This window comes from Alosa alosa, chromosome 6 (assembly GCF_017589495.1).
Source record: "Alosa alosa isolate M-15738 ecotype Scorff River chromosome 6, AALO_Geno_1.1, whole genome shotgun sequence".
Classification (NCBI taxonomy): domain Eukaryota; kingdom Metazoa; phylum Chordata; class Actinopteri; order Clupeiformes; family Clupeidae; genus Alosa; species Alosa alosa.
In genome coordinates this window covers 14,686,170-14,713,367 of record NC_063194.1, presented here as the reverse complement: position 1 = coordinate 14,713,367, position 27,198 = coordinate 14,686,170, and the positions used below count along the sequence as shown (strand labels likewise).

Below are 27,198 nucleotides of genomic sequence, written 5' to 3'. Positions count from 1 at the left end.
TCACCCAAACTCACACACCTACTCACACACTACTTAAATATAAACAAATAAATACTTATTTAGTCATCTAGTAGCAGTAAGGAAGTAAGTAAGTCTGCCGATTGCCGATTCGAACCCCGACCAGTAGGAAAGGCTGAAGTGCCCTTGAGCAAGGCATCTAACCCCTCACTTCTCCCCGAGCGCCGGCAGCTCACTGTGTTGGGATTAGTGTGTGCGTCACCTCACTGTGTGTTCACTGTGTGCTGAGTGTGTTTCACTAATTCACGGATTGGTATAAATGCAGAGACCAAATTTCCCTCACGGGATCAAAAGATTGTATATACTTATACCAAATGCACAGCCTATGCATGATCCCATTTTTACACAGACACTCTCTCTCACACACACACACATACACACAATTTTCATCTCTACCTAATATCGAAGGTCTGCAATCAGGCTAGTATCCAGTATCTTAAGTGTCATCACATGAAGCGCATTAGAGCTGATCAGTCAATCTTATCTAATTCCATTCAGTTCCATTAAAGCGAGTTTAAATTGGATGGAATTGGCTGGCCGATCGCTCTACCCCGTGTCTGTTTGGATGGGCTTTCTCCCTAATCGCAGTCCAAAGTCCCTGCTGTTCTTTTGAACTGCCAGAAGGCGAAGTTTGAAGCGGCTTCACTTGCATCAGTGCTTCATCACGCTGTGAGCATGGCTCAGAACACAGCATGGCTTGAGTTGAGTGATTGACACTTTGCAATCTCTGGGGAGAGAGAGAGAGAGAGAGGGTCAATCCCAGCAGAGCCATTCCATCTAGGGATCCTGTTCTCCCTTATGGGCTTTTGAGAAAGTGATGTATGATGTTTTTGTGTGTGTGTGTGTGTGTGTGTGTGTGTGTGTGTTTTGGGGGTGGGGTTTAGGGAGGAAGTGCTATGTCACTTTCTCAAGTTATGGAGCTGGGGCCAGTAGACTCTTTGTGACTGATGCGTTGAGGGTGTAAGTAATTAAACACGATTCTTCCCCCGATAGTGAGCTAGGATTAGGGCCTGAGGAAATGGGAAAATCCCCAGTCCACACAAGGGCCTCCTTGTGACAGAGACACAGGATGGCTGATTTATTAATTACAGAATTGGACCAGGAGTGGGCAATCAAGAACTGTCTCAGACAATTGTGCATTGAAATTTCATTAGCGCAGAGGTGCAGATCTCCAGAATTTTCCATTTGCATCAAGAGGGCCATTTATTAATATGGCATAAAAAATGTAGCTCTGTGCGACTTCATAATATTTCTTGCATGCGTCATTACTGCTTTTATCGGAATAAAGACTGATTGTGTCGACCTCGAGACGAGACCATTTCTCCTCGCACGATGAGGAGGGGAGAGGTTGTGCGAGAGTCGGAGAGTTGTGTGGATTGGGCTTTGAAGATTCCTCGGCCCGAACGGCTGCATTGAAATCAAAGGCAGAACTCCCAACTGGGCCTGAGAGAGAGAGAGAGAGAGAGAGAGAGGGGAAAGAGAGAGAGGGAGAGAGAGAGGGAGAGAGAGAGAGCAACTCCCTTCTGTAGCCGCCTTTCCCATGCAGATCTGCAGGGCTCGGCAGAATCCCCTCAAGTCAAGAAAAAAACGTCTAACGCATATACACACACACACATTCATACTCACACCCATAGAGGCACACCATATATACCATATATACAGAACTCTGTATTACACACACACCACACACAAACAGAATCTCACTTACATGCAATCACAAACTTTCTCTTTGTCAAACAGACACACAAAGTCAAGGCAAGACAGACAGTCAGTCAGAAGGTGCACTCTTGTTTCTTGCAAGAAAGACACATATATCTCCCTCTTCGTTGCAAATACAGCAGAAATGCAAAGGGCTGACAGCCCAGGAGCAGCAGTTTCAGACAGCGTGAAAAAGATTTTTGCATCTGCATTTGTCAAGGTGACCTACCATAAGCTGCCAGAGAGAAAAAGAGAGGGAGGCGAACTTTTTAAAAACCTTCAGAGGACCTTGGAGAAGTCTGAATCGGAGTAAATGATAGACCGCGTGTGGAGTCAGGCTCAGAGCACAGAGCTTTCTCATCTCCACGTGGCATGCAATTTTGTCGATGCCACATGACATATCAGAGATTGGGCCGTTGGCCAGAGGGCACTGTCAAGTGTTTCCTCATCAGCGGCTGTGTTGTCCACCGGTGTCGCCCTTACCTAGCACACTGCCTCCAGAGGCACTGACACGTATAGACCTCTCAGGTGCCTTGGGTTGGTGAGGAGGACGTTTCATCTCTGCCTCCCTTCGCCTGTCCTGAGGTCTTAAATGTTAGGCAGAGCGTTAAGGACTTCATTTATCATCAAGAGCTTCATTGTGCGGATAATTAAATTAAGTGGGATGGTGAATTGCCTGAGGCCTGCCTTTTTATGCAGTGTGTGTGTGTGTATGACTGTGTTTGTGTGAGGGAGTGTGTGTGTGTGTGTGTTTCTATTTATTCTTCCTGTTTAGGTCGGCTGTTTGGTGCCTTTGTGTGTGTGCAAACGTGCTTTTGTTTGTCCGACCACAGAAGCCAATGAGCTGCATAAATCTGCCAGCTATTCACTGTTCCTGTCTCCAACTGAGTGATTTATTATTGATATGTGTGTGTGTGTGTGTGTGTGTGTGTGTGTGTGTGTGTGTGTGCATTCATGGGTGTGCAGACATTTGTGAGAGTTTGTGTGTGTGTGTGTGTGTGTGTGTGTGGTGATGGGCACGTTTTTGTGTGTCCATGTCTGAATCAATTATTCATGGCCACCTATTTAATCCAACAAGCTGCTATAAAATTTTCAGTGGTGTGTGTGGGGAGATGTGGAGCACATAGGAGTTCACACACACACAAAATGGAGGCGCTACTCACGCGAGCCCCCCACACACACGCACACTGGCCCACATAAACAAACTTACATACACAGACATACAATGCTAACACATGCAACTCTCAAACACTCTCCAAGCGCATCACCACTAACCAGCAAAAACTCCCTCTTTACTCAGTTCCCTTCACCAGTTGTAGGGTGGAGAGTTTAATATTTGGAATATAGAGATAATATTTAGATATTCTACACACACACACACACACACACACACACTGGCCCCTACCCTGAGTGTTATACCCCATGTAACAGCTAAAGCTGGACTGGATCAATGTGAAACATCCCCCTCCTCTGGTATGTTTTGGGTTGGTGTGTCTACCCTTACTATTTGGTATAGACCAGAGGTTCTCAGTCCTGCTACTGGAGACCCCTTCACTCTGTATGTCTCCCCACCGTGTATGTTACAGCCAGTCAGAGGAATTAGGACCACACAGACTTCCATCAAGTGTGCTTGAAGCAGAGATGGACAGAATGTCACTAGCACGAGAGTGAGGGAAGGATGAGATGAGGATGAGATTGAGAGGAGGATGGAGCCATCCGCCATCCGTCCTTCCTTCCTGCTTGTGTCTGCCCTCTCTAGTGCTCCCTGTTCCTGCTGTTTTTATCCATTGCTCCTCTGTCCCCTGCTCTCCTGTGTTGAGTAATGTGTCTGGGTAATCCCAGTACATTAGGCCTGTTCTACATGCCGGCTAATTCGGCCTCAATAAACCCTAATTGCTAGTTAATTGTGTTTTAATGAGATCAGGGAGAGGCTGGCGTGGCACGCAAACAGTACTGCTGGGAAAGAGTCCCCCAGGGCACAGGGAGACCCACCCCTCTTAAACACACAGACACACACACCCAAACACCCAAACACACACACACACACATACACACACATACAAACACATACAGTCCCCCAGACAGGGAGACCCACCCCTCTTAAACACACAGACACACACACCCAAACACCCAAACACACACACACACACATACACACACATACAAACACATACAGTAGACACACACACAATCTAACCTGCACTCACCTGTATGCAACATACAGTATTCCATTTACTCACACCTATAGTGTACCTCATACGCATGCTTTCTCTCTATTCCTCTCTATCTCTCTATCTCTATCCATTTCTGTCACTCTCTTTCCCTCTCTATTAACTCATGACTCATGACCCATTGACTTCACACTCACACTTAAACAACCCCAAACATGCTCAACTACACTCATGCACAAGCACAAGCACAAACACAAACACGCACACACATGCACACACACACACACACACACACACACACACACACACACACACACACACACACACACACACACACACACACACACACACACACACACAAATACTGTGTACCGTAACAGTAACAACTGTGTCTTGTAAAGCTCCAGTGGTCAAAATGACAGTAAGCCTCAACACAGCAGATAAGGGTGAGAGGAAGATAAGAGGGGTGCAGAGATGAAGGAGGACAGGGGGAGGGAGCACAGGGGGAGGGAGAGAGGGAGGGAGAGAGAGAGAGAGAGGGAGGGAGGGAGAGAGAGAGAGAGAGAGGGAGGGAGAGAGAGAGGGAGAGAGAGAGAGGGTGTGTGTGGTTGGATAAAGAGGATGTGCATTGGAAGAGAGTGGCAGAGGAAATGGGGAAATGGGTGGGGTGACAAGGTCGGATGGGGGCGCAGGGTCGGTGTAGAGAGGAGGGTGGGAACAGAGAGAGAGGGAATGATGGAGAGAGAGAGAAGGGGGAGGTTATTTCCCCACAGATCTCATTAAAAGCTTCTAATCCCCCTGCACTTGCTCTGCAGAAAAGGACCAGAGGGAAAGAGTGAGAGCAAATGCGTGTATGTGTGTGTGTGTGTGTGTGTGTGTGTGTGTGTGTGTGTGTGTGTGTGTGTGTGTGTGTGTGCAGATGTGTGCGTGTGAGAGAGAGAAATATGGTACTATGTAAAACTCACACAATCTGGAGCAGAAATAAAGGATGCAAATACAAAGAGATAGAGGTGCTGTAGGGAAGGAGCCGGAGACAGACAGACAAACAGGAATAATAATAACGGCGTGTTTAGGGGGAAATGGTAGATGAGAGAGAGAGAGAGAGAGAGAGAGAGAGAGAGAGAGAGAGAGTGAGGGGAGGGAGGAAGAGAAGAGTGGGAATGGGGGGATGTAATTGAGGTATGATAACAAAAAAAAAAGTGAGACAAACAGCTTTTGCTTGCGGATGTTTCCTTTTTATCAATGAAGCTCTTAAGCTCTGGGACAGGCATTGGATCTTTTGAGGGAGAAAGAAAGCAAAAAGGGAGTGAAAGAGAGATAAAGAGACAGAGAGCAGAAGAGAGGCACAGGACAGAGGGGGAGAGATAAAAATGTGACATGCATTTCATTGTGGGACTGCTGTTGCGGGGTAAGATGAGTAAGAGAGTCTCTAGCGTTGCTGTCGAAGACGTCCTCTGCGTCTCTTTACTCTGCCGGAGGAGCGCGAACAGGCGGCAACTCGCTCCAGAGGCACCACGTTTGGGTAAGTAGTGCTCACTGAGGGTGTGCCCACGCTAACGCCCCCCCCCCCCCCCTGCAGGGGTGCAGGGAACAAGGAGTATCTGCTGACTTTGCTCCTTCTCCGCCACATCTTGTAGCGTCTCTGCCCCAAGTGGCTCGAGTGCGTAACAAGCCGGGGCTCACCCCTGGCGTGAGAAGATGATGGGATATTTTCCACCCACCACCATTAGGCAACTGCAGATTATGTCCTGGAGCGGCCACTGTTGTTCATCAATTACTCGCAGATGGAGAATTTAAGCCAGAAAGAAAATAAATAAATTAAAAATAAAAAAATTAACAAAAATGTGTTCACACAAAAATCCATCCACATTTGCTGAATGACCACACAGTGGCACATTTCCATCCTAATCCTGAACAGGCTGGAGGCGGAGCGAGAGAGAACGGTGAATCCAATCAGGCGAGTTGTGGGAGCCTTTATTTCTGTAAGGATAATCAATTATCTGACTTAAATGGGACCGTGGATTAAACTATGTTCCAGGCCGTATCTGCAGCACTTCAAAGGCTCCCATGTACCGACAGAGTCCCAGAAAATGAAGTCTGAAAATGGCTGCTGAATCTCAGAAGCCGTTTGCCCTCGGTAGCTGATCTGGGATTGGCTCCCTGAACCACGGTTCTTATTGGAGTCATTACAAGTGAAATACCACCACAGACTCCAGGTCAGTTGCTTCAAATGAGGGCACTGCTGAGAAAGAGCTGTCTCTGGTCTTCTCTGTTGGTTGGTTTCAGGCACGTTTACCTTCATGGCACGGTGGAACGATGCACTTTGACTGAATTATAGTTATTAAAAACAATTATGGATGAGTGGTTTTGAGCTAATAATCTCACAAATGATAATTACAATAATGGTATGAATTATCCTCACATATGAATGTGTTCAGCGCCGCTCGTGGATCATTTTGTTATATACAGTGTGGTTTAATTATGGATTTGTTGTTTTTTATAAACCCTTCATACAATGCTTGTGTGTGTGTGTGTGTGTGTGTGTGTGTATGTGTGTGTGTGAAAGAGAGAGAGAGAATTATATTCATTTCTGAGTATGGAATACTGCCTGTATTTGAAACTGACATCATCTCTGACACGCCCACTAGTTCGCTCTTTTAATCTCCCCCTTTTGCTCCCCCTCCCTACTCACTCTCTCTCCAGCTCACTCACAGTCACACTCCTCTGGTGTATACACGAAACACACTCAGAACAGCGCATTCTACACACACACACACACACACTTTCACACACAGCTCATGCTATAGTGCTCTATCTCCTAGGACTTCTGCGATGTTTCCAAGGCAACCAGGAGCTTGCTCCACTAATGAACCGGTTTCCATGGTGACGGGGTTGGCTGTGTGCAAAGTGTGAGACTGAATAGAAGAAAGAGAGGGAGGATTTAACTGTACTCACAACCACACACACTGATGCGTGCACACACACAAACAAACACACACACACGCGTGCACACACACACATATATACAGCACACACACCCAAACAGTCACACACACAGACACAGAGAATGATACCCTTAAACAAACCATACTAACAAGCATAGTAGTAGTTGATGTAAAAGGGACTTTAGTACAAAGCGAGAGACAGAGACAGCAAAAAAAGAGTGAGAGAGAGAGAAAGAGAAGAGGATGTGGCATTGGGATTTGAGGTGCGTTCAAATTCGCGTTTGCAAACAGTTTTCCGTTTGCCTGGAGTTTTCGGCAAATGTTTGCGAACAAATGTCGCAAACAGTCTGCGGGGGTAGTTCTCTGCGAACATACAGTTGCCACTGTGTCAAATTTGAACGCACCTCTGCTCACCTGCATTCATCAAGGCCAAACAACCCCTTTCAAGGTCAAAAAGAAAGAGGGACAGGGAAAGGGAAGAGAAAAAAAGAGTAAAGGAGAGGTCGTCCCACCTGACTTGGAACCAGCTTATGCTGCCAGTACGAACAGAGGAGCAGCGCTGGCTTTGGACCAGTGCTTAGGGCCACATCCTCTCCGCTGCCAGCTCTGACTTCAGCGCGTTGGTGCAGTCCTGTTAATCCGCTCCGCTCCACCCCCCCACACACACACACACACACTAGCTCCATCCACCCCCCACACAACCTCTAGTTCCAGTTTTTCAGAAACACCCTCGCCCTGAGGTTCAATTGCATGTCAGTGGTGCACAGAATGTAGATGAGCACTTGTGGCTAAGGTGAATCATCTTCAGCACACTGCCTCTTTTATTCATTTATTACTGAGATGGCTTCAAATTTACCGTGTGATGACGGATGATTTGGAGCATTTGCCTCTCACAAGGTATGATGGGAAACCGTGAAACCAGGAAATCTATATCCACTAAATGTGCTCCTCTCTCCGTTCTCCTCCTTATTCCTTTCCCCCTGCAACCCCCTTCCCCACATCTCTGAGCTGGTGCTGCCACTCTGCAGCACCCATGCACTCAAACATTAATGCACAAATGCGTGCGCGCGCACACACACACACATACACACATACATATACAAATACACAGATATTTAACATGCATACGTGCACACACATATACACAAACATGCACGTGTACGCAGGTGCACACACACACACACACACACACACACACACACACACACACACACAAAAGTGTGCACACTCATATTCAAAATGGGCTATCCTCTCTGCAGCTATGTGGTTCAAATGAGTCTGCTGGGAGGATATGGTCAAGGACATGTAACTCATTGATTCTGTTAGCCTCAATATCTTATGAGCGTGTGCGCATTTAATTCTGTAATGAACAGTTCACATTATGTAATGCATACAGTATGTGTGTCCTGTAATGTCTGTGACTTACTGACTGACTGTTCTGTTTCTCAATCCTCCCTCTCTTCTCTCCCACACTCCATGCCCTATGACCAATATGACTCTTTTCCTCTTGTCTTGTTCTCCTACCTGTCCTTTTCTCAAATTTCTCTCCTCCCCATATCTACACTGGGTTTTTTCCCCTCTTGTACTTTTACATGGGTGTGCCCCTCGTCTGCATCCCCCCTCTTATCTGACTCCCCTTCCATCCTCTCCACCACACTGCTGTCCATTCACACTCTTCTCCTTCTATACCTCACCTCCTGTCCATGTCCACTTTCTTAACCCTATTCCACTCCTCCTCTCTGTCCCTCTTTTGCATTTCTCACCGTATCCATTCTGTCTCTTCCACATCCACTTGAGCCTCCCCACTTCTTGACCTCCTGTCTGGCCTCTCTATCCTACCTTCCTCGGTCCGTTCCCTTGGTCCCCATCTCTCGCCCTGCAGAAGTGCCTGCGCTTCAACCCAGATGCCACGGTGTGGAAGGCTAAGCAGCAGGTGCTGTGCTCTCTTACCGAGTCCCTGAGGGACGTGCTCAACTATGGCCTCTTCCAGCCGGCCACTGATGGACACGACGCCAAGTTCCTGGAGGAGGAGCGCCTCCTCCGCGAGTACCCACAGTCCTTTGAGAAAGGCGTTCCCTACCTGGAGGTAGCTACACCACCACAGTATGCCCTCTCTTGACTACTGCATTCTGGGTAGTTCTGTGGCTAACTTCTGCACTGTTGGGGGAGGCTAAGGTCCCCCCATGGGTTCTTCAAATTGGTAAAAGTTCTGCACAGAACTTTGTCCCCTTTAACTTTGTTGACAGAAGGTTAACAGATGGTTTGTCTGGAACAAAAAAGGATCTTCACTCCTGATAGCCACCGAAATTGCAGTATAAATGTTCCTCAGGGGGGATAACCATGAGAATCACGTTTTAGGATTGTCATGTGGTTATAGGTTATACAGAGGTGGTAATGGCTAGTCTTAAAGATTCTCTCTGCCACTTTCCCTCTGTCCTATTTCATGTCTACCTTTCTGTCATAATCTCCTATATTCTCTTTCTCCAGTTTCGTTACAAAACCAGGGTATACAAACAGACAAACTTGGATGAGAAACAACTTGCTAAATTGCACACAAAGGTACGCACTACTCAGATTCTCACTATGCTTTCGATGCCAAAGAGATTATTTCATCTTCAAATGTGCTTATTAGGATGATATAGATTCTCACTCTGTTTTCCATTCAAATGATTCAGATGAAGAAGAAATAATTTCATCATCAATGGGCATATTGCACAATAAAAAGTTTCACACAGAAATATTCTGAGAATTGTTGTTCTGGCACGTTCCCTTATATTGGGCAACCTATTTTTCTTGAGAACTTTAATTGGAAAACCAATTATGTATCAAGCATGGGAAGGCATTGACAAAGTCAGAGACTTTATTCTCCATATTATGTCACTGTAGCTACTATGAGTTTGAAGTCGTTATTTTAAGGTAATAGAATTGCATTGAGGTGCTTTAAGCCCACATTCTGTGGCTCTTAATAGGTTTGGTGGTTAATTTGTACCACTTGACAAGTTCAGTTGCGACTTTTTGAGTACATCTCTGATACAGTAGCCTATTTAGGCTATGTGATGTAATAGGCAAGGAAGCATAGTTGATCTATTGACTGTTTGCAGATGTATAACATGTTTCAGGCAGAGAAAAAGCTGTTGCTCTCAAACACTGGCAACTTAATCAACAGTCAGTGTACTGATGAAGGAATAGATTAAATGGGCAGATAAGGAAGGTTTGAAGTAATTTCATGCTGCCTTTAAAGAGTATCTTTAGCATTTTGAAAATACAAAAACACGGTATTTTATTTAGATGGCATGGCTACTGTGTTTTGTAGTTTATTTTGATACACTTAAAATTACGGTATTTGATATTTTATTTTTGAAATACATGTAGATGTATTTTTGCCCATCACTGATAATGGGCATATTGCAAAATAAATACGCAAAGTTATGCTATATTTGCACTATCAAGCAAGATTTGCAGAATCCTTGCAAAAGGCCACGGAGTGGATCAGGTTGCGTTAAATGAGAACCATACGGTGTAGCCACTGCAGTTAAATTACATCTCTGTCTCACCTGCCATCTACAGGCCAGTCTGAAGAAGTTCATGGACTACATCCAAAGCGGCTCAGTGGAGAAAATAGCCAAATTCCTTGACAAAGGTGTTGACCCAAACTACCACGACCCAGACACTGGAGGTGAGCTTGGTGGAGCAAATGCGCTTAAAACAAAAAACAAACAACAAAAACCTGCCTGAACACTGACCCGACACGAGAATCTGCCTTCGTTCCCATGACATTTTGCGAGCCTTCCAGTCTCTTACGTTTTCATGGCTGTCTGACTTCATTTTTGCTACTGTTCGTTTTTATGTATAGGCCTAGGCTACTCCATGGTCACAGAAGCCAAACATCCAATCAGTAAACTTGTAAGTGATGAAACAAGACAATAACTTTACATTTCACTGTCAATAAGCAGCTATATTTATTACTGTGGTCTGTGGTAATAAATTCTGCACCAGACTGGTCGACGACAAATTATGATGATTTGTACCGCTCCGAGAAGAGATATAAATGACAGTCAGCATTTTGGCGGTTAACAGCCAGACATGATTCACAGCTGCTGTTAGCGGTTTGGCTGCGTTTTAACAGCTGAAAGTCGGCTGTTGTCCCGACAACCAGAGCCAGTCTACGGAGAGCCTTGCCACTCCGTATTAAATCCTAGCCTACCGAATTTTGGATGCAGTTCCACCAGAGTTCTACTGGGGGCGATCGCCATGAGTGCAGAATGAATGGGAGTCAATGGAGCTAGACGGCTAAATTTGTCTCTTTCACCTGATTGTCTTGACAAATCTCAGATTTGATTGTAGTTTGTATAACTTCAACATGGGTTATAGGTCAAAAGTTGAATGAACGAGTACTTATGTCCTTTTGATTTCTTACAGGTTTGGTCGTTGTTGCACATAACACGCTAGCATTGTGCTAATGAATGACGCCATTGCCACATTTGAAAGGCTTTTTAGAACAATTAAGTGACTTTAAAATATAATACTCAACCAAGTGTATTTTCATTGCCTCCCCTTTCGAATACAATACTCAAATTACTTGAAAAAAAATTATATCCCGAGAAAAGTGGATTTTGAGGGGTACAGCTCCATAGACCTCCATGCATTCTGCACTCGTGGACGAGCACCCTCATGTGGAACCACAGAAGGAACTGCAACCAGTTCAGAAACCGGAAGTTTTCCGAGAGTGGCAGTTCTCCCCTTATTAGACATTCTCTGCGACAACCAACATCCCCCTTCACGGCCCCTTCACACCTCAGTGCGTGTGCGCCAGACTGCAACCCGTAATACTGACCATGGGCGTTAGGTGGCAGCAGTGCACCTTTGAATGTGCAATATACAAAATATGAAACTTAATTCTTCCTTCATTAAGCTTTAGTAATGCACTATTGTATTATATGTATAACTAGGATGCTGTATGCTGTAAAAAACACTACAAATTACTGGACTAGGCCTGGAGGACTGAGTCACTTAAAAGCATAACAGATTTACTAATAATCTCTCTCTCTCTCTCTCTCTCTCTCCTCCTAAAGAGACTCCTTTGACACTGGCAGTGCAGTCAGATCAGTCGGGAGGGGAGACCATTCGGCTGCTTGTGATGGGGGGAGCACACATCGACTTCCGAGCCAAGGACGGCTTGACCCCCCTACACAAGGCTGTCCGTTGCCATGGCCACACTGCACTGCTGGTACACCCTCACCCAACTATTTTGCTGTGACAACCAACAATTCACAACTGCATCAGCTTATTCCCCAGTTGATAGGATTTAAGACATGTTATACTCTATATAGCTCTGACCCCTCCTTAACATGTCATTGGGTTGCACTTCTATTCTATTTCATCATTAAGTTGCACTTTTGCAAGCCTCTTTAAGTTTGACAGGAGGAGGATACTGATTGTCACTTTGACACAATGAATATAGAATTCAATGTTTCTATATTGTATTCTACAGTCATTACTTGACTGTAATGACAGTTTTGAATTGGTGGAGGTCTGCTTGAATTGGTGGAGGTCTATTGAATTGGTGGAGGTCTATTTTAAAATCAGTCAGCATTATTTATAATATCTGTTTGCATGTCTCTGTGTGTGTGTGTTCCCAGACTCTGCTCTCACTGGGGGCCTCTCCAGACTATAAGGACCGGCGTGGCCTGACGCCACTCTACCACACTGTGCTGACAGGGGGCGACACCTCCTGCTGTGAGACGCTGCTCTTCCACAGGGCCAAAGTAGGCATCCGCGACGAGAACGGATGGGATGAGACCCACCAGGTAGCTTACCAGAGGAAACCTATGTGTTCAGTCATACAGTACAAATTGCCAGTTTGTACATATCTGTGGAAGCTTACATTCATATAATGATTCTCAAAGTCCATTTATGTATTTGTATTTGTGTGTGTGTGCATGCGCATGTGTGTGCGTGCGTGTGTGTGTCTGTGTTCAGTTCAGATCTGTATCCAGGTGGGTTGTGAAGTCCACTCATCTCACACCAGTCCTCTTCATGTTCATAATCATCTCTGTTTGTCTCCACATCAGGCCACCACACTCTCTCCCTCACCTTTGACCCCATGAAAAGACAGTCCATCGTCCATCCTCTAGTTCTGCATTTTCACCATCCCCTCATGTCATATCAGAGATGGTTGATGTGCTCTAAAGAATCTTTGGTCATATCTCTCCCATTGGGACTGGAGTATGCTCAGTAGAACATGACAGGTTTGTGTGTGGTATTGTTTTTACATTTAGCTTGCATTGTGTATATGTGTGTGTAATTGGAATTCAATGTGCATTTGTAAGTGTTATATGGATTGATGGCGAGAGAGAGAGAGAGAGTGTGTGTGTGTGTGTGTGTATGTGTTTGTGTGTGTCTGATGCATATCTTGGTGTTCTTGTCGCTGATGTGCTCTTTTCCTCCCCTCACTTTCTATGCAGTGTTAATTAAGCAAGGTCTCTTATCTGACCATGTAGAAACTCTCTGTCACACAGACACACACACACACATTATTTTATTTGCTCACCTCTTTCTCTCTCTCTCTCCATCTCTCTCTCTCTTTCTTTCTTTCTTCCACGTTCTCATCCCATCATCTGTTTGCTTTGCAACCCAGCACATTTTCCGCTGTGTCCCTTGATTAATCTCACATTGTAAGATGTTCAGTATGTTCTGATAATGTGTCCTTTGCCTCCAGGCCTGCCAAAATGGCAACTCTCAGCACTTGGAGCATCTACTTTTCTACGGAGCGGACTCTACTTCCCAGAATGCCTCAGGAAACACTGCCTTGCACATCTGTGCTTTATACAATAAGGTAACATTTTTCACGAGGAAAGAAAAAGAAACAAGCTGGTAGTTCATCTGCTGTTAGTGCTCACTGTGAAGTATTGTGCATCTTCTGACTGGCAGCTGTCATTGATTTGATCTGACCATTCAGGAGAGCTGTGCCCGCATTCTGCTGTACAGGGGAGCCAATAAGGACACCAAGAACAACAGTGGGCAGACCCCCTTCCAGGTAATGAATGGATAAGTATTGTATTTTGTGTGTGTGTGTGTGTGTGTGTGTGTGTGTGAGGGTGTGTGTGAATGTATGGATTGTCTGTGACTGAGTATGCTTGTATGTAATTACAATGCTTGTAATTAAATGCTGCCTTTAAAGCATTACTCCTATTCTTTGTGTTTCCATTCTTCGCTGCTAACAAGTGGTGTTGTAAAACACACATCGGAGAGCGCTCTGTGTCTGAGAGGACGGCGGGGTGTGGGGGGGTCCCAGGTGGAGTGCAATATCCGCACGCCTGTAGCAGCCCCAGTTGTATGCATAACGCCAGCTGAGACACTCTCTTTGTGTGCCTCTCACAAAGTGTGTGGGTGTCGGAGTCAGAGATAAAACTCAGATGAGCCTGCGAACGCCCACAACACCGCTAAGATCCAGCGGCAAGTGTGAATTGTTTGTTTATTTGTTTGTTTGTTTTTTCCCCCTGGCTTTTTTTTGGTAGGTGGCTGTAATGTCTGGCCATTTTGAACTTGGAGAGATCATTAAAAACCACAGGGAAACTGACGTGGGTATGTTTTACATTCTCTCTCTCTCTGTCTCTCTTTCTCTGTCTCTGTCTCTCTCTCTCTCACTCTTACTGTCTGTGCATGTCTGTCTGGGTGGTTGTGAGAATAGACTTGCTCCTCTTTATTGGTCCACTGTAAATATAAATGTCAGAATTATGCCATCAATCTGGTGAGTGTCGTATCATGTGGCTGTGTCTAGTTTATATTGTGGGTGTGCGTTGGTCCATAGTAATACTGCGCTCCCCTGCGCTCCCCTGGAGTTCTGCTTGTGAGATGGACCAGCATTTATGCCCACAGTACTTCAAGTGTATGTGTGTGTGACTGTGTGAGACAGAGTTAGTGCTCCAGGGGTTGTTAGATGCAAGTGCCACAGTTAGCTTTATATCAGGGCTATATGGTGCACAGTATCATGTCCCAGTCTCATCTTTAGTGCCCTTTCTTCCTTTTTGTTTTTTTCTCTTTCTCTCTCTCTCTCTGTTCCTCTGATTGGTAGTGCCCTTCTTGGAGTCGCCCAAGTACGCCCCCCAGAGGCGGGAGAGTGCACGCACGCTGGCCTTGCCTCACCCACACCCCTTCCTGCGTGCCAACAGCGATAACAGCATGAACCTGCCCGACTGGATGGCTTTCCCCAACGCCGCGGGCTCCAACATCGTCTCTGTGCAGGTAGCAAATGAACTCTCAGTGCTGGAGAGGATGGGCTAGTAGCCCGAGAGTGTGAGTAGATGTGTGGTGATGGAGGTGCTCCCAGAATGCCACTGCAGCACAGGAAGTGCCACAGACGAACGGAAACTTCACCATTATTATTCAGCAGCACTGAATCTCTGTTCTCTCTCCATCTGTCACCCTCTCTCCCTCTCTTCTCCTCTCTCTCTATCTCTCACTTTCTCTCTCTTTCTTTCTCCTCCTTTGTCCTTCCTTACACCCCCCCCTCCTCTCTCTCTCTTTCTCAGGGCTATAAGCAGGGCACCCTGCGCAGCTCCAGCAGTCCGCGTGGGGCCCGCACACGCTCGCCGTCTCGGGGTAGAGTTGTGGACAGAGACGACAGGAGCCGCCAGACGCGGGGCAGACAGGGGTGAGAGACAGACACTCGTCACAACGTGCCGTCAGCCCGAAGCACTCATCACACTTATGCCTGTCTGTGGAGATGCAGCATCAGTGCTAACGTTGATCTTCTGATTATGATATATCTTATACTGGAATAAAAGAGTGACGTTTGGCTATTTCACATATGTCTGTGTGTGTGTGTGTGAGTGGGTGGGTCTGTGTGCTTCTGAGTATATGTCTATACCTATGTACAGCTCTAGAAAAAATTAAGAGACCACTGCACATTTTTCTAATATCATCCTACAGTTGCTAAGTGACATTCAAATGAGTTGACGGTCATATTTAAATTTGCAGTGGTCTCTTAATGTTGAATATGGCCATCAACTCATTTGAATGTCACTCAGCAACTGTAGGATGACATCAGAAAGGTGTGCAGTGATCTCTTTATTTTTTCCAGAGCTGTATATGTGTGTACCTATGCATAAGTGCTTGTTGGATGTGTGTGTCTGTCCATGTTTGCGTGTGAGCATTCATGTAAATGCTGTTTTTGTGTGTGTGTGTGTGTGTGTGTGTGTGTGTAAGTATGCAATTATTTGTGTGTTTGTGTTAAGTGCTCATGCATGTGTCTGTGTGTGTGATCCCTTAGGGGTGGGGGTGGTGGTGGTGGTGGTGGTGCTGGTGGTGGTGGTGGTGCTGGTGGTGCCAGTGGCTCCATCAGCAGTCAGGGCACAGTGGGAGGAGGTCAGCGGCGCCGACTGTACAGCGCCGTCCCCGGACGCGTGTTTGTGGCCACGCGCTCCCACACCGCCCAGGGCGAGCGCGAGATCAGCTTCAGTAAGGGAGACAAGGTCAAAGGTGAGCAGTCAGCTGTGGCTCCTGATTAGTTGTGCCTGTAAAAGTAACACACATGGGGTTCCATGCCACAAGTTCACAGAAGTTGTTCTGCCAGTAAGTGTTTGAGTGACTATTTTTGGACATTTTTGTGTGAGCTCATATGTGTAATGGCTTAATGCAATGAGGGGACTAAACAATATAACAATATATGTCAGTATACATAGAATTCTGATTTCTATTCTGATCTACCTAATCTTCCCCTCTCCCCACCTCTCTCTCTCTCTCTTTATCTTTTTCAGTGCTGAGTGTGGGTGAGGGGGGCTACTGGGAGGGCACAGTGAGGGGTCGCACTGGCTGGTTCCCCTCGGACTGTGTGGAGGAAGTAGCACTCCGCAGCTTGGAGCCCCGCTCAGGTGAGACATGTACACACATACACACACACACACACATATGAATAAATACACACATGCTCCTACTTCACAGAGCCAAAAAACATGTCTCGGACCATCTTAGAACAATCACTTGCACGACCACTTGCAGAGATGTACACACATGCAAACACACACACACACACACACACACACACACACACACACACACACACACACAGACACAGACACAGACCCACCTGGTTTTGATATTAGTGATTGGCTTTGTCAGTACAACTGCAGGTTTCCAGGGGAGGATTGCCTTTCCTTTCATCATTAATTCTCACCCTGAGCAGCAGTGGACCTCGGCCTGTGGTGAGAACACTGTCGGACGCTCCAGCTCTCTGACTTAGCAGTTAGCAGTGGGGCTGTGTTGTGCCAATACTGTCTATTAATAGGTTCAGGCTCAGCACTATATTCCACTGAAGTAACAAAGGCAAACAGCATTACGCTGGGACTTCAGACAGCGGATGTCGCGTTTATTTTTAAAACCAATTTCGCACGATCACAGCTCAGCTGTCGAAGTGTGGCGGCCAGATGTAAAGATGGTGGTGTGAGAGAAAATACCAAAAGCTTCATTTGAGTAATCGCAGCGTTCTCATACACATACACACACACATGGGGACATGCGTCCACTGGCGCTGTGGCGTACGCACGATGATCCTGGCACCCTCAGACTCCCAGCTGCTGCTGCCCGGTGGCAGCTGTGGTGGCTTGGTGGAGGTGCTCATTCCGCTGTGTGTGTGTGTTCCAGAGAGCCGCAGCGAGAGGACCAAGCGACTCTTCAGGCACTACACCGTGGGCTCCTACGACAGCTTTGATGCGCCCAGGTAAGGAGATGGCTCTAATAGCAGTTTGGTTTAGAGAGAGGCATATGTATGTATCTCTCTCTCTCTCTCTCTCTCTCTCTCTCTCTCTCTCTCTCACACACACACACACACACACACACACTCACACACTCACACACACACAAAGCTGGATGTTCTGTACCAGCAGAGTCATGGATGCAAATATTTGTATACTTACAATATTGCTGCATGATGATACATAAGTGTATTGTGCTGCCATTCAGTGGTTCATCTGAATGACACTGAGCACCAAGAGTGCTTGTGTGTGCCCTGGCATTCAAACAAACATCAGGATGCGGATCGGTGGTGTCCTCTAACTCTGTGCTGTTAGTGCAGCCTTCAAGACACATAGTCAAAGTGCTGCCATGTCACAGTGACCCTTTCAGAACAAAGTCGTGGAAGAAAACTGTCTGTGCTATGTGTTGTGGATGATTGGTGTGTCTGAGTGACATGCTGACTGCTCCCTTAGTCCAGAAAAAGTTCTAGACTGAAGTCTTTCTCCAAATTAATCTGATTCTCGTGAAGATGCTGACAAACAAGTTGCTGACAAGCGGCTGAGTTGTATTCCATGCACTGATTATTTTAAGTGTGGTGGGGTGCTATCATATAACCTGCATGCTGGTAGCTGCTGCTTTTTTGATCCCAGTGTAGGATTAACAAACATAGGATGGCGGAGCAATATGGGCACGGGGGTGTGACACTGACCAAAGTGATGTGATGTGATGGTTTAAACAAAACAGATGTTTACTGTGCCTTTGACTTGGTTGTAGTAGCCACTATGTCTCTCAGTGGACCCAGGTATTGACTTCATCGTTGGCAGGTACTGAGGCGACCATGTGCTGCCGAGTGACTGTTGTGAGAAGTCAAGGGATGGTTTCTTGATGTCTTTGGATGAGTGTGTCGTACTGAAGCCTCTGCAGGAGGTAGAAGTGTGCTGGGCTCGCGCGTGCTGGTGGTGTGTCAGTGTGTATTGGGGTGTGTCGACATGATGGTAATCCTGTGATCTACTCCAAGCCAGACCCCCTCTGCTCTTAATAAAAGTGGTGTGAAGCTCCCCACGGGTGGCGGCTGAAATGCTGAAACGCCCGCAGGTGTTTAGGAACAACACTTTCTTTTTTTCTCTGTCTCTCTCTTGCTTGCTCTCTTTGGCACCATACCTCTCTCTCTCTCTCTCTCTCTCTCTTACTCTCTCTTTTTCTCTCTCTCTCTTTCACTCACACATACAGTATTTATTTGGAAGATAACCTCTTGTGCACCTATCATTACAGGTACACTGTAACAGCGACACATTAAAATAAAGTGTTACTGCTTTCTCTCCTTTTCTCTCCTTCTCTCTTTCTCCCTCTCTCTTTCTTCTGGACCCCATGTTGAATGTGCACAGTGAGAGACGCAGTGAGTGCTTAAGATGTATATTCCTGTGTAATACTTGTCATGGCAGTTTCCTCGTGTAATGTTTGTGTGTAATGTTTAGTGTGAATGGCATACATCCTCACAGGCAGGTTTAGTAGAGGCCAAATGATATTGACATCATAGAGCCCTATCCTTTCCCTCTTGGCCAGGACCCCTGTTAGTTTCATGTGTATATGTACTATCTCTCCTACACATTAAAAGCATCTGTCCTCATCTGATATTCTTTCATTCATTCTCACCCTCTCACATGCACTCACAAAGACAGATAAAACAACAAAACTCTTCTAGAATATATATATTTTTGGCTTTGCCACCTGCCCCTTTCTCTCTCTTCTTTTCAGTCTTCCCATTCACTCTCTCTTTATGTTCATCCCATTTCACCCACCCCCTGTACTTTTTTAATTTTCTCTCTATCACCCTTTCTCCCCTGTGGTGTCTCCATCTGGAGGTCAGGCGGTGAAGGGCACTCTGGAGTGAGGGAGAATGAGAGAGAGAGAGAAAGAGAGAGAGAGAGAGTACAGTAGAACATACAGAGTAGTGTGTGTGGCCGAAATGGAGAAAGCAAAACAATAGTCTTCAAGTTACAGATAATGTCACTATTTAATTACACCTAATAACAATGAAATGGTTGTCAGTAACTGACAGAAATAGAAGCATCCAGTGGGTAGACTGAAAGACTGAGGGAAAATAAGACATTGAAACTTACGGCAATTACTCTCCACTCCTCTTCACTATCTCCGCACACTTCTTTTTCTCACCCAGCGCTCATGTATTGCTTTCTGCTTGCGTGCCCTAATGTGACCACGTTTTGCTCTTTTCTGACCTGGCCTTTCCTCACATCATCTTCTGGCTCTAGGTTGAAAGCTCCCCGCCAATCACACTGACAGCCATATCATACCAATTTGGCGAGAATGTGAGGGAATCAAATCTAATGCACTGTTTCAAACTCATGGGGGGGGTGTCATATTATCAGGTCCAGGACGTTTCTACTCTCTTCTCTTTTCGTCTTTCCATCCAATCATCCATCCAATCAGCCATTCATCCAGCCATCTATCTTTTCGTCCATTCAACCATTTGTCCATGTAAATGCAGGTATGTCCTACTTTAGCCCTTTGCTAGTGTTTCATGCCATCTTCGGCTTCCACTTTCACATGCCTGTAGGACCACACACACACACACACACAGACACATAAGCTTGCACATGCACAGTCACACAAACACAAATCACACAGATACACTAGTACTCACAGGCAGACAGATACACTCACACACACAGAAAGACTCACAAATGTGCCCGCACACACACACACACACACACACACACACACACACACACACACACACACACACACACACACACACACAAAAACAAACACACACACACACACACACACACACACACACACACACACACACAGACAGACACAGACACAGACAAAATGTTAAATGTCCACACAAAGGAACACTTCTGCTCATAAGCATTTTGAGTGGGCACACAGACACGTGCAAGTGCTGATGCACTTACAAATGCACACAAAACACACTACAGATCACAGTGAATGCAAAGGAACTCCTGCTCACAATTTTATGCGCAGACACATGCAAGCACAGTTGCATTTGTGTGCATGTGTGTACTTAATTTAATTAAGTACACACATGCACACATGCACACAAGCATTCACATAGTGAGCAATGCAAACACAAGATTGGCTTAAGAAAGGAGCAATCACATGAGCTTGCACCCTGGTGCATATATGCAGACATATGTGCATGCACCCACACACACGCACACACACACACGCACACACACACACACACACATACACACTCATGCACACTCATACACACTGACACATGCATTTGCACAGACCATGCACACACACACACACACACACACACACACACGCGCACAAACACGCACACACATACACACTGACACATGCATTTGCACAGACGATGCTCACATACACCTTCTGCTACCACTCTCCCTGGCCCTCACTCCCGTACATTCCCTCCCTGTTTCCCTGCCTCTCTCTCTCTCTCTCTCATCCTCCCTCTCCCTCTCCCTCCATCCCTCTCCCTCGCTCATATGCACTCATACACTGTGGCCACAACAGTTTAGCTTACCATGCAGACACAGAGAAAGGCAAAGAAAAGGAGAAGAAGGGAGAGGAGCAGAAGAAACCGACACAGACACTGATGGCAACAATGCAATAAACGAAGGGAGAGAGGGAGTGGGAAGGAGAGAGGGAAACAGAAGGAGAAGGAGGGAGGGAGAGAGAAAGAGAGAGGAAAAAAAACAGACAGAAGACAGCGTCGACACACCACCAGCGAAGGCAGTGACAGCAATGATGTGAGTTCCTGCTACCCCACCCCCTACCTCTGTGATTCTCTCTTCCTCTCTCTCTCTCGCTCTCACCCTCTCTCACTCACTCTCTTTCTTTCTCTCTCTCTCTCATTTTCTCTTTCTCTCACCCTCTCTCACTCGTTCTCTTGCTGCTTGCCTGTGCTCATCTCTAGCTATTTCTCGATTGCTCCTTGCTGTATTTTTGCCTCTCTCGCCCTCTTTCCCTCCCCCCCTCTCTGTCTTTCTCTCGCTCTGTGCCTTTCACTCGGTCTCTCGTTCATTCATGTTTTCTGCTTTGTTTACCGACAATGTTGAAGGAGAGGAAGGAGTGATGGCAGAGGGGGAGGGGTCTGAGTGTGTAGTCTGAGTGTGTGTATGTGTGTGTGTGGTGTGTGTGTATGTGTGTGTGTGTGTGTGTGTGTGTGAGAGAGAGAGAGAGATGTGCGTGCAGGCACATCTGTTTATGTATGTATGTGTGTGTGTGTGTGTGTGAGTGTGAGAGAGAGAGAGAGAGAGAAAAGCGAGTAATAGTAAGAGCCTGTACCATGTGTTTAGGTGCACATAAAGTCATCATTGAAATGAGAGGACATACAGGAGGCATTAGTAAGGTTAGAACAGTAAGCTTATTAGATAAAAGATTAAGTCTGATGTTATAGCATTTGGAATTGTTCAGTAATTATTCTCTCTCTTCTTTTTTAATATTTTTCTCAGAATGCCATATTAGTTACATTCTATTATGTTAATATATCGATTTCATGATGACTTAATTCCTTGCTTGATATAAGTAATATATATTATATATATTATATAAGTTTCCTTGTTCATGGTTCATTTGTAGCCCAGTTCACTTCTGGTTCCTTAGCCAAGCTGATGGGTTCGACACAACACAAGAATTGCCCTGGCAGTAGCCCTACCCATATAATTATTAAGAATAATTTTAATCTTAATCTTAATTATTAAGAGGATCAGTAATCCATTACTTTCTTGTATTGAAGCTACAATAGACGACAAGGAAGAACACTGAACATTTCACCATTCTTTATTTCACCTTATTTAAAATCCAGAGATCATGAATGTGGCAAATCAGGTAAGATGAGGTAGTTAGTAAGTTGACCCATCAACTTAAGTTGACCCCTAGTATCTGGACATATATACTGTATCGTATAAAAGTTAGAGACACTTAAAAAGAGACACTAGCGTGAGCATGCTAAAATAATGAAATAGTATAGTTTTCACCAAACATACATGCAAAAAATGGTGTGACTTCTTTTTGGCTTTTAGCAGATTCAATTTGCAAATTGTACACTTGTACAGTAAGGTACTTCGAAAGTCAGTTTCAAGCATTTTGGGAAAGTGTAATCTTCATGTAATCCTAAATTAAACAAAATTTTCATTTCTGTCAATTGGCCTGTATTTCATAAAGCTGCAAAGTGGTCTGTGACTTTTTACTTTCCTTCTTTAATAGCATAGGCTCAACCAACCCACCCCAACCGCAGCTTATTTTCTCTGAAATACTTCACTATTTTTAAAAACAGTGTTTGTGAAAAAACTAAACTGTGCTATACTTTTGTAAAAAGTATAACATAAATAAATTAAATATATTTATGTTTAAAGTGTTATTTCAGAATTGGTTAATTGCCAGTATGTTAATTAGAAAACATGTTAATTAGCTAAATTTGCCTCTAATTGCTATGCCAACAGTTCTCCTCAAAATGTAGCTGTTGGAACCACCAGTTTGAATTACCTCCGTTATCCTTTTTTTGTTATCCTTTATGTTTCCTTGAGACCTTAGTGTGCTAAGAACTCACACAATACGCATCATCAACACAATACTTTTAAAGCATCAAACTAAACAGATCCCAGTGAAGTGCAAAATGTTCGATTTGGCCACATTCAGAACATCATTGGTAATTAAAAAAAAATTAGACACGCCCTTAGTCTGCGTTTAGTTGATGGAAAACTTGTCAATCAAGCATGTAGTTAGGCCTAATACCATTAAACCCTTTGTCCCATTGAGTACTAGGCATATATACAAACATTATTCCAGCGGCTTTTAATGTTTGAATGATGATGAATACATAAAGGAGACTTGCTTCTCAATAATAAATTGTACTATTGTCATGAATAATTATTATGTAAAATCAAGCACCTTAAGAGGAGTTAAATGGTTTGTAACAATATTCAGAATTTTGCTAGCCAATAAAAAGTGAATACTAAAAATCAAGGTAGATCAAGACCAGTTGTTTTGAGCTGTCATATTTTCTCATCTCTCTTACATACTGTACACACTTAGACATGTACATGTAGGCTACAGTCTTAATTTCACATCCTTGATTAGGGATATACAACCCCAAAACAAAAAAAGTTTGGACGTTTTGTAAAATGCAAATAAAAACAGAATGTGATACTATGCAAGTCTCGTAAACCCATATTTAGCAGCAAATAGGACATAGACAACATATCAAATGTTGAAAATGAAAATTTGCACTATTTTACTGAAAATATATGTTAATTTTGAATTTGATGCCAGCAACGTTTCAAAAAAAGTTAGGACGGGAGCATGTTTACCACTGTGCTGCTTCACCTCTTCATTTAACACAATTCTGTAAATGTTTAGGAACTGAGGAGACCATTTGCTAAAGTTTTGAGAATGAAATGTGTCCCATTACTCCCCGATACAGGATTTCAGTTGCTCAACATGGGGTATTCTTAGTCATGTTTTTCATTCCATTATGCACCTAATTTGAGAAAATCTGGACTGCAGACAGGCCATTTTAGCACCTGGACTCTTCCTCTATGGAGAAATACTATTTAAATATGTGCAAAATTTATTTTGCCATTGTTTTCTCTGAAAAGGTCTTCCCTGGAATAGACATGTGGCCTGCATGTTGCTCAAAACCTGTATACTGTACATCATTCAGAATTGATTGTGCTTTGCCAAATGTACAAGATGCCCATGCTGTAGGCACAGATGTTGGGTTTGGAACTGAGCACTAAACCACAAGTTGGAGGTTGGATACTTGGATAGGCCCTCTCCTCTTTAGCCCAGATTCGTCCATGATTTTCAAAGAGAATGGCAAATTTTGATTGGTCTAACCACAGGACCTGTTTCCATGTTTCCTCAGTCCATTTTAAACAAGTTTAGGCCCAGATAAGACAATGGTATTTTCTGTATCATGTCTCAATACAATTTTGGCTGTTACAATTGTGGCTTCAGTTTTTGAATTGAGTATCAAACTGTGCACATAGACAATGGTTTAGTCTCCAAAAGACCACTGCCATCCAATTTGTTTTTCAGCTCTTTCCCTTGTTTGCAAAGATTTCTCTGGATTCTCTAAATGTTTTAATGATTTTATGTCCTGTAGATAATGAACTCCCCAAACAATTTCATGTTAAGAAGCATTAAAATTACATTGTTTCATAATTTGTGCACACAGGTTTACACAGAGTGATGAATACCACTACATCTTTACTTCTAAGAGACCCTGCCTCTCTGGGATGCTCTTTTTCATACCAAATTATGTTGCCAGTTTCCCTAATTAGTTGTCAAACATTCCTCCTTTTGTTTTCTTTATCATTACACAACTTTTCCAGCATTTTGTTACCCCCATTCCAACTTTTTTTTAAACATGTTGCTGGTATCAAATTCAAAATGAACATGTATTTTCCATGAAATAGTCAACTTTGTCATTTTCAACATTTGATATGTTGTCTGTGTCCTTTTTGCAACTAAATATGAGTTTAAGAGATTTGCAGATTATTGCATTCTGTTTTTATTCAGATTTTACACAACGTCCCAACTTTTTTGGGGTTGTAGGTTGCCTATCCCTAGAGGACAACTTTAGAAAAAACATATTCATCTTATCACACTCTCTCCTATCATGAATATTTAGCCTCTTTATAATGAGCATGGAGGAATTACAATGGTTTTGGTATTGTGTATTTTATACAAATATTTGATTCGGACATACCTTGCTGCCATGAGTTTAGAAGGCAGGATTTCTTCCGTTCAGATAGACGAAAAATGTAGATGCCTCCTCTGGCATTGACCATGTGCATCACTGCAAGTAAAGATGATACATCTTCAAGCTTTAATTTGTTAATTTCCTAAACAGATACTAACTGAACTTTATCAGTGGACAGCTAGGCCTAGGTATGATGCTGTATCAGTCAAAAGGAAGTCATCTGTGACTTTTATGATCAGACTTTGGTGACCATGTATTTTGCCAGAGGTATACTTTTTGTCACTAAACAAACAAAGTGTGCACACAATTTTATTGCCACATTGGTATGAAGTGTAAAATTCCAAATTTAAGATGAAAGGGCATATTTAAGACGTGAAAGCACTTAATCATCAATCCACGATTATCATCCAGACATTTCCATCAAAGCCACTGAGAGAGAAGCCGAGAGAAAACTTCCCAGCATCTTTCCAAAGACAAAAATCAGCTCTTTTTGTCCCATGACATGCATACACAATTTGGCAAGACCAGAAAATGATTCAGAGGTATTTTTTGGCAGCCCAAGACAAAAAAAATAAATAAAAAATGTGTCTCACAATGCGTCACTGCTGCATAATTCACCTGCAATTTTTAATAAGTTTCACGCCAGTGTCATGCTAGTGTTTCAGGAGTGCAGAGTTATGTTGTTGATGACATAATCCCGCCGCTGCTGGCGACTCAGGGCACTTGTGCACCACGCCTCACCGAGGAGCACAACAGAGAGGCAGAGGCGTCAAACAGAGCCAGCCCTTGTCTGTCTGAAACGTTTCCATTTTTATGAATGGGGGGGAAACGTTGATTGAGGGGATACTGTGGCATGTAGTCACTCAATTCCGTCAGGGGTTTTGAGAAGAGGAGAGAGACACATGTACAAATGAGAAAGAGGGAGAGAGAGAGGGAATGTCCTTGTGTGTTAGTAGAAATAACTGATATACACGAGCTCTTAATTATTGCAGCATGTGGTGAAAGGTTTGAATGGCCATGTGTGCATCTGTGCACATGTATGGGTGTAATGCGTGTGTGTGCACGTGTGTGTATGTGTGTGCGTGTATGTGTGCGCGCATACGTCTGTGTATGTGTTTGTTCTGATGCATGTTTGCGTAATTCTCTTTATATTCTGTGTGAGTATGAGACAGAGGAATGCTCAGCAAACAAACCCAATCACCTCTGGACCCTCTCTCTCTCTCTTTCCCTCTCTCGCTCTATCCTTCTCTCTCTCTGTCTTTCGCTCTCTTGTTCTGTCTCTCTCTCACTCTCTCTCTCCTTCCTTTTCTCTCTCCTGTCTTTCTCTCTATTTAAATTACCTCATTTCTCACTTCTTTTTATGCTAAACCACCTCACTCTCACTCCCCCCCCCTCTCTCAAACATACTCCCTCCTCTCTCTCTCTCTCTGTCGCAGTCACAGTGAACCATCTCCCTCTCTCCCTCTCCCTCTCTCCCTCTCCCTCTCTCTCGCTCCCTCGCTCTGTCTTAAGTATGATGGGGCTGGGAGAGCCAGGCCCTCGCTCTCACTCTTTCCGTCTCTCTCTCCTCTCCTCCCCTTGCCGCGCCACTCACGCTCGCTGCGATTCTCTCACTGGAAGACGAGAAAGAGGAAGAGGAGGAGGAGGAGGTGGAGGAGGAGGAGATGGAGGGTGAGGAGGAGGTGGCGGCAGAGGAGGAGGAGGAGGTGGAGGAGGTGGTGGAGGAGGGGGCAATGGCGATGGGGGGATGCGGAGAGGAGGACATCTCCCTCTCCCTCTCCCTCTCTTCTTCCTGGCCGTCGCTAGGCCCCATGAACAGGAGCGTCTGGTTCATATACAGGTACGGCTTTTTTCTCCGGCTGGTTTGCCGCTGCTGCGCCGCCGTCCGTCGCAAGAGAGAGGAGAGGCA

General features: G+C 44.7%; 1 protein-coding gene across 1 annotated transcript in view; it reads left to right on the top strand.

The window, feature by feature from the left end:
- shank1 (SH3 and multiple ankyrin repeat domains 1) overlaps positions 1–27,198 on the top strand; it is a 79,261-nt gene that overhangs the window by 30,538 nt on the left and 21,525 nt on the right. Inside the window, 13 exon segments of the mRNA XM_048244988.1 lie at positions 8,715–8,918; positions 9,320–9,391; positions 10,400–10,508; positions 11,905–12,059; positions 12,472–12,639; positions 13,551–13,667; positions 13,791–13,868; positions 14,350–14,416; positions 14,907–15,076; positions 15,364–15,485; positions 16,104–16,312; positions 16,591–16,704; positions 17,474–17,549. Coding sequence (XP_048100945.1) covers positions 8,715–8,918; positions 9,320–9,391; positions 10,400–10,508; positions 11,905–12,059; positions 12,472–12,639; positions 13,551–13,667; positions 13,791–13,868; positions 14,350–14,416; positions 14,907–15,076; positions 15,364–15,485; positions 16,104–16,312; positions 16,591–16,704; positions 17,474–17,549 — 1,661 coding nt within the window.